The sequence below is a fragment of the Sinohyriopsis cumingii genome, chromosome 3, assembly GCF_028554795.1.
Source record: "Sinohyriopsis cumingii isolate HCF-2022 chromosome 3, ASM2855479v2, whole genome shotgun sequence".
NCBI classification, from domain to species: Eukaryota; Metazoa; Mollusca; class Bivalvia; order Unionida; family Unionidae; genus Sinohyriopsis; species Sinohyriopsis cumingii.
Genome location: NC_142963.1, coordinates 33,582,061 through 33,594,257, shown reverse-complemented (window position 1 = coordinate 33,594,257; position 12,197 = coordinate 33,582,061). Strand labels below are relative to the sequence as shown.

The 12,197-nt window shown below is 35.3% G+C and overlaps 1 protein-coding gene across 3 annotated transcripts in view; it reads left to right on the top strand.

Moving 5' to 3' along the window:
* Window positions 1-10,716, top strand: part of LOC149802660 (uncharacterized) — an 86,054-nt gene extending 75,338 nt beyond the window's left edge. For 2 of the 3 annotated variants that reach the window (XM_089952027.1, XM_089952026.1), the window contains exon 3: window positions 8,591-10,716. In XM_089952027.1, the coding sequence (XP_089808153.1) occupies window positions 8,591-8,849 (259 nt within the window). In that variant the 3' untranslated portion in view covers window positions 8,850-10,716. Of the gene's footprint in view, window positions 1-4,882; window positions 4,910-8,590 lie in introns of all 3 variants that reach the window. The other variant, XM_089952028.1, reaches the window with a different exon arrangement.
* The last annotated feature ends 1,481 nt before the right edge of the window (window positions 10,717-12,197 follow it).

Genomic DNA, 12,197 nt, shown 5'->3' with positions numbered 1-12,197 from the left:
TCCCACTTGATTATGTTAATAGTTCCTTCAGATAATAATAATAATAATAATAATAATAATAATAATAATAATAATAATAATAATAGTTTTTTGTAAATGTTGTCATGCGCTGACACTTTAAATACAACCGAAATATGAATTTACCAAAAATGCACAAGATAAATAGACTTTTAATCAAGCTGCATATTTGTTGACTGATTGTCCCACAATAATATGTATTTTATAATGTATAGAATTTTGCCGCCGTGGTTTCGTTTCTGTTTTATTTGAATTGTATGTGTTTTCCAAAGATATGCAGAATTCGTGTTGCACTTAGATGAGGCATGGATCTTAGTAATGAACCTGTCGTTGGCGACCGCATTTGTGCAAATTGTATGTCTACATGGAAGTAGCATGGTGTTGTTTGAAATCAATTGTCGTGTCTGGTTAATAGACTGGACAAGTCAGGATGAGTTGGAAGCTGACTAAAATCAATTTCATTGGTGTCTCAGATACCATCCAATTGTGAATCTAAAAATGTAGTAATGCAAACAAATTGAAAAAATGTATGAAGAAAATTTCTTTTACGCGGTATTATTAATTAATCCAATGTCATTCGTTTCTCCGTTAATGCCAACAGTATGCATTCAGGAGTCAGGGCATTGATTCAGTTCCCACAGTGAACCAATGCAAACACTATGGTATTAAAAATTCAATAACTTTAAATTTCTGAGTGCTCGTGATCAAACCTATATTTTATCAGTATTGATGCATATTGAGCGACAGCTTTTGTGTAGAGGAGTGTTCCAAACTCGAGTCTGTTAAAGGACTGAAATTCCATCAATAAAACAATGTCTCTATTTTTTTGCAGTTACAACTAGGATAATTTGTCAAAACACTCTTTTAACTAAAATCTAAATTTCATTATTAATCCATCCTGGCCGGCTAAACCCATATATACCCAGTTTTGTCTTTACCCATTTCTAGGCTGGCTGTCTGTGGTTTACAAAAGGTATTAATTTTGCTTGCTATCCCATAGTAAACCTATGCAAACACCGTGATATTAAAAGCTCAGTAACTTTAAATTTTTGAGTGCTCATAATCAGACATATATTGATGCATACTGGATCACAGCTTCTGTGTAGAGAAAAGTGTATGAGCCGCAACATTTTCTGGATTTACGTGTATTTTAAACATATTCTTTCAATTCCGCACCAGAGAGTCAGGTGCTAATTTCAGTAATTGGTGTTCCAAGCTCACGGCTGTTAAAGGACTGAAATTCCATCAATAAAACAATGTCTATTATTTTCAGTTACACCTAGGATAAGCTCTCAAAAAAGTTATGTTGTGGTGTTGTGATTTTGATTTTAAACGTAACTTTTAACAATTTTTCAGTCATATCGCTACGATGTCTGCAATGTGGCAGTTTATTGTGATGTCTAGCACTGGAGCATCATGTGGCAGACATGTAGCATGATGTTCCACCCAGTCACATTATCCTGACACCAGGCCGACCAGTCCTAACACTAACCTCCTAATGCTGAGCGCCAAGCGAGGCAGCTGTTAGTACCATTTTTGTAAGTCTATGGTATGACTCGGCCGGGGATCGAACCCACGACCTCCCGCATCCGAGGCGGACGCTCTAACCACTAGGCCACCGGAGCGGTTCTCAAAAAAGAATCTTTTTACTAAAAGCTAACTTTCCTTATCAACTAATCATGGCGAGCCAAAGCCATATGTACTCTATTTTATCTTGACCCATTTCTAGATTAGTTCCTATTTTTTCATTCTGTGAGTCCTTGAGGGTGCTGGAAATTTACATTACGAGAACGTTTGAACTTTAGAGGTTATATGCATGGTGTTCTTGTTATCACAAAAAGAAAGATACAAAATAATTAAAGCCCCTATAAATGAAGCAATCCTTACCAATGTTTCAGGCTCTTTGAAAATTAAGTACATTGTTAGATCCAGCACCAGATAACATGCGGGTATCATTTGAAACCGTCTTAACTAGTCGTATGTGTTTGGTTGCACAAAATTGTGGCAATATTTTAAAGTAATATTACCAGGTAACGTTTGGTTGGATTTTGCAACGATTTTGCACATTAAATTTTTTTTTGGTACACTTTAAAATATGAGTTTTTCATTCAGCATCGAACTGCTATTTAGAAGCAGTCAAGTTTACTGTCCAAAGCCTTCCTATTATACAGTGTGCATTTCTATACAGGTAAACCACCGATTTTCCGGCAACGGATGGTCCGGCACCTCTTTTAATCCGAACAAAATTACGAGAGGGCACTTGAAATTCCCAACACCGCCAAATTAGTTTACTTGTCGTGCACTCACTTGGATTGTTTACCCTGCATTTGTTGTTGATGATACTTGTATTTTGTGCTATTCTTAGCTTATTTTACTTACATTTAACCCTAGCTATGGCTTTTAAGAAAGATGCAAGTGTCAATGGTGGCGTCAAGCGTAAACGAGATAAAGTAGAACTGTTAAAAAAAACTGGACCGTGATGTTTTCGTGCGAAAGCTATGTGACAAATATGGTGTTGGTTCATCAACTGTTAACGATATAAGGAAGCAGAGGGACAAAATATTTAAATTCTAATCAGACAGTAATTCCAAGAAGCAAATGAACATTAGAAAATATATGAAAGATGGTAAGAGTACTGAGTATGACCGAGTGATGATGGAATGCTTTCGACGACGTCGGAGTGACGGAGAGGACTTGTAGGGCAGAATGGTAATGGACCAGGATCAGTTGTTTCATAAAGAACTTAGATTAGAACATGAGTGTGACTATAGTGAAGGATGGCTTCAAAGTTTCAAGAAACGTCGTGGAATTTTCATACATGTGTGTGGAGAAGAACGGTCTGCAGACCACGAAGAGGAGCTGCCGAGTATGTGGAAAAATCTTAGAAGCTTGTAGCTGATGAGCACCTCAGTCCTGAGCAGGTGTATAATGCAGATGAAACTGCATTATATTGGCGATTCGTGACGTCGGTTGGTCCGGCAAAACGGTTAATCCGGCAAGGCTTTGAAAGCAAGGGTGCCGGAAAGTTGGTGATTTACCTGTACCAGAAATTCTTTAACTATAGTTGATTTTTTTACTTTCCGTCTGGCCTTAAAAATCTTCTCAAACGTATGACAAAATGAAGAATCATCTTGTTCAAATAACATCGCTGTCTTTTCGGATACATGAAGATGTTAATAATTTTGAAAAGGCACGAGTCTGATTACATTAAAAGTCGAAAATAGCTTGATACATTCATCGTAATAGGTAAACAATATAGTAGAGCGAAATAGCCTCTAACAAGAGCTTCATGTGAAACAAGTTCAAACATGTAAATGCTAACTTCAAACGAGAAATTAACATTAGGCCGCCATTGTGAAATGTATGTTCGTAACACTGTAACACTATGCATAGGTCTGCTCTACAAGTGAAATATCGCCTGACATCATATTTTTCACGACTTCTATGCAGGAAAAGCAGCTAATAACATATTATACAATATTCCCTCTTGCTATCTCATATATATCCGAAGGTGTGGGACTCAGAGGGTAATGTCATAGACACCTCTTTGCTGAGGAGTATTCGATTTCTTCCCTAGCACCTTTTCTATCGCCTCACTGAATATCTGGTATCCCACTTGAGCATATCGTCTAAAAGGTGAACTATGTGTGAGGTTTGCGCCTGTTTTGAGTTGCAGGACTGTACATAGTTCAGTACGATGTTTTAAGGTTTGATTTTTTGGCGGTGTTTCTATTTCCTAGAAAGTCATTGATTTGATTAATACTTACCTTAATTATAACATACGAATACATTAAACAGTCCAAATTGGCTCACAATCAGTCCAAAGCTATATATAGTGAGCGTTCTTGTATCTTTGACATATGTTTCCTTCTTGTGAACTCTGATTTTAGAACTTAGTCTGCAGTTTTCTACATACACAGCTCCCATTTTCAGGGAAACGTGACTTGGCATACATTGGAAAAATCCTATAGGTATATTTGATACTGATTAGACCAGGCCTTGCGTGTAATTTACAGCGAACGGAGATTTACTACGAACAAGGGGTAATCATAATATCACAAACCTGGCTGAAATCTAACAGTTGCTCAGACGGCTTACAAACGGTATTGTCTCTTTTATAGTCCGTTTTAAAATAAATGTACCCGTGATCTGTTGACGTAATTTAAATTAATAATATTATACCGCATTTAGAAGAGTTGGAATGGTAGTACTGAAAACAGATTTTATCCATCACAACTGAATCATTCAAAATCTATGCCAGAAGTTAAAGCGAGTCTTTAAATAGACGGAAATCGGTTATAATTATTTTTGAGAACGGACTATATCGGGTCTACGCTGAACGGATGCAATCGGTCAGCAGCCGGTATTTTGATAGATTGATTACGAAATGCTTCGTTTGTTTGCAGTAAAGCAGTAAATCTTCGTCCACTGTAATTATCTGTCTAGATAACATGTAACACACAGGGCCGACATGGGGGTGGGGGTGGGGTGGGGTGGGGTGGGAGGGGGCAGTCCATAAGGGGGCAATGGCCGAGCAACACTTTAATTTTATAAAAGAATTTTTTTGTTTGAAAAGGAACTAGGAGTGGCTCGGGTGTTTCTTACACCAGGGCACGTCATCGCTGTGGCCCTGAACGTGAACAAGCCTGATATGTCAGTCATTTCAAGAGTAGGGGCAATATCTGTTAATCATTTAAAACTGCTAAAGTTCCAAGTGAAAGAAGCCTATACAAAGGATTTTTGATAGAAACACCGCAGTTCGAAATAAACGATTTTGCATGCCACATAACACATGCATTCCTTATTGATCGTATTTCAGTGTTAATTTTCATTTCATGTTTAATTTTAATTCACCTTATTTCAGGTGATTTCACTATTTTCACCATCAACTGTAAGTGAAACTTTTGGTGTATTTTTTAAACTTTTTTTGAATTGCAAACGAAGCTCACACGCACGTATCTATGCATGTATGGTGTGTTCTTAATTTGAATTTATACGTGTATAGTTCAGTTACGCATTCACTCTTTATTTTCGTTCTCTAGCACACATGAACGCGCACAAAGAATGCACGCATTTCGCACCTGATACTTGGATTTAGATCATTATGATTTAATAGTCTTTCGATTCCAGCTCAGAACTCGTTTGATATGTGGCATATTCATTTTAATTCCACATACTCTTTTGATGTTGGCATTACATATTTCTTTTCATTCCGAGTATCCGTTTTCATTTCCTGTTTTCATCAAGGTCATCGCGTGGATTGTTAAGTACAACGAACACGCTGTTTGAATGAAGTAATGAAAAAGGATAATATGCGTTTACAGATTGTAGCTACATAGGTAATCTGGGACAAGTTCCAAAGAATACTCTTTAATCATATGTGCATTTCTTGCTGTTTCCCTTTTGACAAAAAGACCAATTTATGGCTTTCGGCTTTCGTAATGATTCAATTAAAAAAAAAAAATCGAATCTCCTGTGACCGCCGTAATTTGCCCCCTCATCCCCATTACATGTACATGTTAGTTTTACCTGACCTTTAGATCTATCTTGCATCCTGTCACTACTTAGCTGTTTTTATACCCCAGTAGATGAAGATGCAAAGTACGGTTTGCTTCGTTATGAATAATACATCAAAGTTTACAGCATTGATGTGTTAAGTCTGGTCCTGATATGATTGGAAACGACCGTTTCTAACGATGAATAACGGTACATGTAATTATTTATTTAGTTTGTACAGGTGCTTAGTCATGCTTACAATATCTTTACTCGTAAAGATGGGACTGATCATTGACGAAAACAAGCAAAACAGAACATACTTCAAAACTGGTAGTAGATGGATTACCTAGTGTCAATATAAATGTACCCATTCGTCTCCGGAATCTATATTTCTTTTGGCGTCTATCAATTTTCTCTGTTGTTGTGTACTTCTCGACAATAAAATGTTAATATGACCGCATCTTGAACAATATCAGCATTCCTTGTCACAGGTCAATAGTAATTGTTATTACAAGTATTTTCAACGTCATAAGAACGCTCGGGTCATTCCGCCAATGACTGAAAACACTTTGGATGTAGTACCACAGGAGTCTGACGTTTCATCAATAGAGTAAGATGAAATCTCTGAAAACACGAAATCACCTTATCGGCAGTATAAATTAACACAATGTGTGCAAGCGTGACCCCAACCATCCGCTCGATTCGCCTGATGGAGTCTTGTAGAAAGACTTTGTGACCGTAATGGTGAAAATGAAAGTTAATTCGCAGGATTATATTCATGCGATGGTCGTCAGAGAGTTAGGCGCTGGTTCGTTACTGTTTTTTGAATGGAAACGTATAGCTTTTTCAGTCTTTTTGCGATTCTGAAGCTATAAAAGACGCGTGACAAAGGTCGAATCGAGCGATGGTTAGGGTCACGTTTGCACTTCTTGTGTTAATTTATAGTACCGATAAGGTGATTTCGTGTTATCAGAGATTCCATCGTACTTTATTGACAAAGCATCAGACTCACGTGGTAGTACTAAAGCTTCCATTGGATGCACATTGTTTACAAAAGTACGTCATGTAACGCCAGGCATCACCAGGGCGTTCTTTATAGTCTCTCAGCAACTGAGCTGACATCCTCGTGGTTAAAGCATCAAAAGTTGCCATTTTCTATAAATCGCATTTAATTGTGAATTTCATTCACCGTAACATTTTTGGAAAGCGTTGAATAGGGGTTATATAATAAATTCAAAACCCCATTCGTGTTTTGTTTCTCGTCAGAGAAAGAACTCGTGTGATCTGGTTTGGTGATTTGGGGCACAGCAACACAAATAGGTAATTTAGTGCCTTTCAGAGCCGGAAAAAGTGGTGGCACAGGGGGCACGTGCCCCCGGGTATCCTAGTAATGGAGGACCCCATGGTTATCATGGATAAAATTACATTTGTTTAAATAAACTATATATAGGTCTATAATGTTCAATACTTAGCCTAACATAGCTATGATAATTATACACTCCCTATAAGGAGGAGCGTGTCATGTTATGACATTGTCCGTATGAATGTCTTTCTGCTCGTACTTACACAAGTCTTTCTTCTCTGTTGGTTCCGCATTATAACTCATGTTTTCCGCAGTCTGCCGTAACTAAACTTTGTACGTAACCTGCACTTGCGGCAAGGAAGAACTTCTTTATCTTGGATCCAAAAGGTTTGAGGTCAAGGTCACCGAAGCTGAATGCAGGAGAACTGTTTACATCCAAGTTTTGGTAATTAGCTTGCATTTTGAAATTTGAATGACGCTTTTTGATTCTGTGATGAAAAGATTAAACGTCAAGGTTCCTGTGACTGATGGAAGAAAAAATTATTTCTACACATTTTCATTAGGTTTGTATCACAGATCTGGACTAACCTTTGCGGATGGTTTCAACCTGGTGTAAGGTAATAAGACCCATTGATCTTGCATTGAAAAGGTCAAGATCGATATTACAGTGCCTAAATAATTACAAATGGTTTTTGCGCATCTCAGTTTTCGACCATGTACCTTCACCAAATCGTGTATGGTCTAAAATTTGGGTAAGAAAGAGAATTATTGATTCACAAAGCCAAAAAGTCAAGGTCGTTGCAACTGGGGTCATGGCTTTCAGATAATATTTTTAGTTCTAGACCATGTATATTGATCAATGTTTGTGGAAGGCTTGCACTCAAGGTAGGTAAGAGGCTTTTTATTTTGGGGAATAAAGGTCAAATGTCAATGTCATTGTGGTTCAAAGTAAACTGTTTTTCTTTTGCACAATAACTTTTATCCAAATTGTGTGGATGATTTTGCAGCTTCAGTCATGGTCATCTAGTGATTACATAGATGACTGTTAAACGAAGGGCGGGCGTATACTATACGGTGAACGGTTTTCATGGTTTACATGCAAATGCATAATATTTATTCCCTAGTCTCTTTTCATATCATGTGCGTTTTTATAAATCAGTTTTTGTAGTCGTTCAGCTTTATAATTTTGTAGATAAGAGTATTTTCTCATTCCTCTTTCGTATAAATTGTCTTCAGTCATACAAAGTTCTCATGACAGGTGTAATAATGTTCAGCAAATATGACTTATAGCATTGTAAAACGTCGATATAATTAATGTAATGGTGTTAATATGTGTTATGTAAAACAGACCTTTTTCTCATTTTCACATATGGATTACTTCCTTAATTTTTCTTATCATCGTATTATTTAACCGGACCAAAGTCAGTAAAACAAAATAATGCTTGTGTCATTTGCATAGTCCAACTATCTCTCCGAGAAGAAACCCCCTCCCCCCCCCAAAAAAAAAAAGATAAAAAAAAAGCAAACAACTAGTTATCTTAAGGAGCCATCGTAGTATACCCTGGATGTTGCTGAGGGTGCTCCGATTGATATATGCTTACGTTCGGATACCAGCAATCCGTCCGTATGCTTATAATTTCTAAAACAGAGTCGATGGTTTAAGTAAGAACGTCCTCGAGAATCGTAGGTATATTTCAGAAGCAACCGAATGTGTTAAAAATAATTGAAACATGTTCTTGATGTATCAAAAATAACGTTTTCCCTGCATTGCAGATCCGTTCGCAAGTTGCGCAAAAAGAAGAAAAAAAGAAAGTCCATTTTAATCGGAGATCAGGAAATCACGGAGTTGGAGACTGTACCAAACAGTAATATTCACTCGTACGAGTCATTAGAACAGTTTCCATCTCCAGTAATGGATACTGGAAAAGAAGAATCAGTTCAAGATTTTAGGAAACTACGCCTGAAAAAGGAGCTCTCCACTTCTAACATTTCTCAGGACTCATTGCTTGCTCAGTACATGACGCCAACTTGAAAGTTATCTCCCCTTTATTGTAAAGTAGACAGACGCATACCCGTCCTCAACGCTCAAGACTCTTGATGTCGCTTTTATAAGTTTTTAATTGTATTTCTTGTCTTTCGCAACGTCATGATAGGTGATCTGCCAAGTTTCACTTCGTATAGACATATTTCATATTTCATGTTTTGTTTGTTTTTGCAAACTGTATTTTTTTTTACAATTCAGTTTCTGCTTCATCTGTGCGGGTCGCGAACTTGGTGCTTGACCCACTAAAGTTAAATGTAAAGAAAATTGCATTGGTTTTATGTTGGAAAAGATTTAATATTGTTTTTGTTGAAATCTAGAGTTCTGTGTTTTGTAATTAGCTTTTTAATACATCAGCTGAATATTGTTTTCACTATCGCCAGTGAATCTGACTGCAATAGTTTCCTAACATTACTTACATTGCACGGTATGTTATGTTATGTTATGTTACGTATGTATGTATGTATGTATGTATGTATGTATGTATGTATGTATGTATGTATGTATGTATGTATGTATGCATGTATGTATGTACTAACTTACGACACTCTTTGGAACTTACGAACGGAAACTGATAGCGTTATTCGTTGACGTTTTTGGTATAAACTGTTGCTTTGAGACATTTCTTCACCCCTGCTGGATCGGGGATTTAGAAAAGGGCCTTCTAATCCTCATACATATTGTGATAGACGACTAACATAGGGGACCTTTTCCCCTGGCATGTCACCTGTGATGATGTTACAGCTGAACATTTTAGATTTTGTTTAAAGAGTCTTGTTTATACATTAAATTAACTAATTAATTGTATTTTGAGGATTTACCAATTTTTATCTATATATTTTTTGTATGCATGTTTTATTTATAAACTTAATCAGCACTTTTGAAGTACCTTTAAAATCTGTACACACATAAAAACTTATATGTTGTTTTTTCTTCTTCTTGTTTTAGTTTTGTGATAACTTTAGCATATTTCATTTAATTGTTCCGTTATTTCAATAAATGTTGGAATATGTGCGTGCATGAACTAGGGTAATGTGCCAAGTTTTCAACTAGAGCATCTTTTCGAATTTTGCAAAACTTTTGTCCATTTTAAAAATTTTCAGATTTTTAATATTTTAAACGTTCTTGAGAAAAGAACGTTGTTATAAGATTATTTTTGTACGGCATCACATTTAAGAGTGTTATACCAGCCGTTAGTGTATTTTTTTATACGACATCATATTTCGAAAATCCTTAATGTTACTGTTAATTGTGTCATTTTTCATGATTTTATTTTCCCGAAAGAAATTATACTTGATCAGTGAATATAGACAAAAAAAATTACAATTCAAAATTTAACAGTATTTTGACATTCCAGTATGTATTAGCTTTTCATTTGAATTACATTGATAAAAATTGATTGTGCATCATTTGAATTGTATTGATCAAAATTTATTGTCCATACTTTACATACATATTTGAATTTTGTTCTTTTTAAATTTTATTAGATTTTAATATTTTGAGAGCACTTTTTTCACAGTAGGGTATACTATACTAAACTTATACTCGTGCAAGTATCTTGATCACCTTATCATTTTACCATTTATAAGAAATAGTAAATGAAATATTTTTAGGTTACTGCATGTGAATGGGAAATATGAATACATTGTCCTGAGCTATACTGCATGACAGTATAAATTGTCATGAGCTATACTGCATGACATTATAAATTGTCATGAGCTATACTGCATGACATTATGAGTGCCATATAGGTCAGAAAAATACAAATGCAGTGACCTTCTTATATACTCATTTTGTTTTTCTACCTACAGGTGCATAATAACAGATAATACAATAAATAAAGCAAATTTCTACTTGACCTCACACTTACTTTTTTTCCTACGAAGTTAAACCCATTCATTTTGGTCTCCAAACTTAACATTAATTTTTAATATGTTTGTTCCAAATAAATAATTTCATTAATGAGATGTGCCCCAAGTTGATCTTGATTTTTTTAAGGATGAGTAAGATATATAATTCCTTCTCATTTCTAACATTATCATTTTAGAAAAAGTTGATCATTTGTGGCAAAATTACCCCAGAAGCTGGAATTTGCTCGAATTTAAATGTTTAGTTAGAGCAAATATACTCACCTTTACAATGATGAATTATGTCTTCAACAAGAGAAATATAATATGGGTCTTTTAATAATGAGTTATTGAATTTCCAACAAGTTTTGTGTTTATCAATTTTTCTATATAAAAATCAAAGTCTCTTTTAAAAAGGAATGGTTAGTTCTGTAGCCGAGTTTTATGACAGTTTATTCAGCATTGTAAAGATTTCCAGAAATAAGACTAAAAGTCTAGCCTAGCTTGCTTAGTTGGGTTACTTTTTCTCGAGGTGTATCTTTTTGTACAAATCTATCTCTCTTACCAAAATGCCAACCGAATTATGTTCTGTACATCAGAACCACCTGTCTTGCCCTTGGATTATTTCAAGTATTATTCTAGATATCAAACTCTAGATCAATGACTAAGTTAAAATCACCCCGAATAATCACATTAATTATCAGTGCTGATGAAGGTTACATCGATCTTGACTTCTGAGTAGAAATTTGGACTTTTACGGTTAGGACAGTATACATTAATGAGAGTAAATCTATACTTTTATGTTAACTTCTTTTATTGTTAGTAACGTCTTTTATTTTGTTCTGTAGGCTAAATTTAAAATTACTATAACTAGTATAGAATTATCGAGTTTAATGAAAAGGAACTGAAAACACATTCATAGCCCCGAGATAATAAGTCATTTTCCCATTTATTAATAAAGTGGGTATCTTGAAAAAGAATAATCAAGTATTTCACTTGTTTTAGATAGTGCAGAACATCCCTTCTCTTAACTGGATCCCCTAATCCCTGACATTTCATAGTTCCAATCTTAAAGTTGTCATATATGTAATAACAGGAACACATTTTGCTTGATAAATTATAGGGGTAGACAATATATTACAGCATTACAGCGAAAACCCTGATGGTGGATGTTATTTGATCTGCTGATTTTGTTGTGTATCTAAGTCAATTATTCTGCACACACACACACACACACACACACACACACACACACATATATATATATATATATATATATATATATATATATATATATATATATATATTAGTAAGGTAAGAAGGTAACTGACAACTGCAGGGAATGTGGGGTAAAAAGAAGCCGAATAAAACAAAATGTAAAATGTGATGGCAAATGAAAGGAGGATAGAAGGAAGAGTACAAATGTGTAGTGGAGAAAAAACTTGTATTAATAAGGAAAGACAACACAATAATGAAATAAAAGGTAACAAAA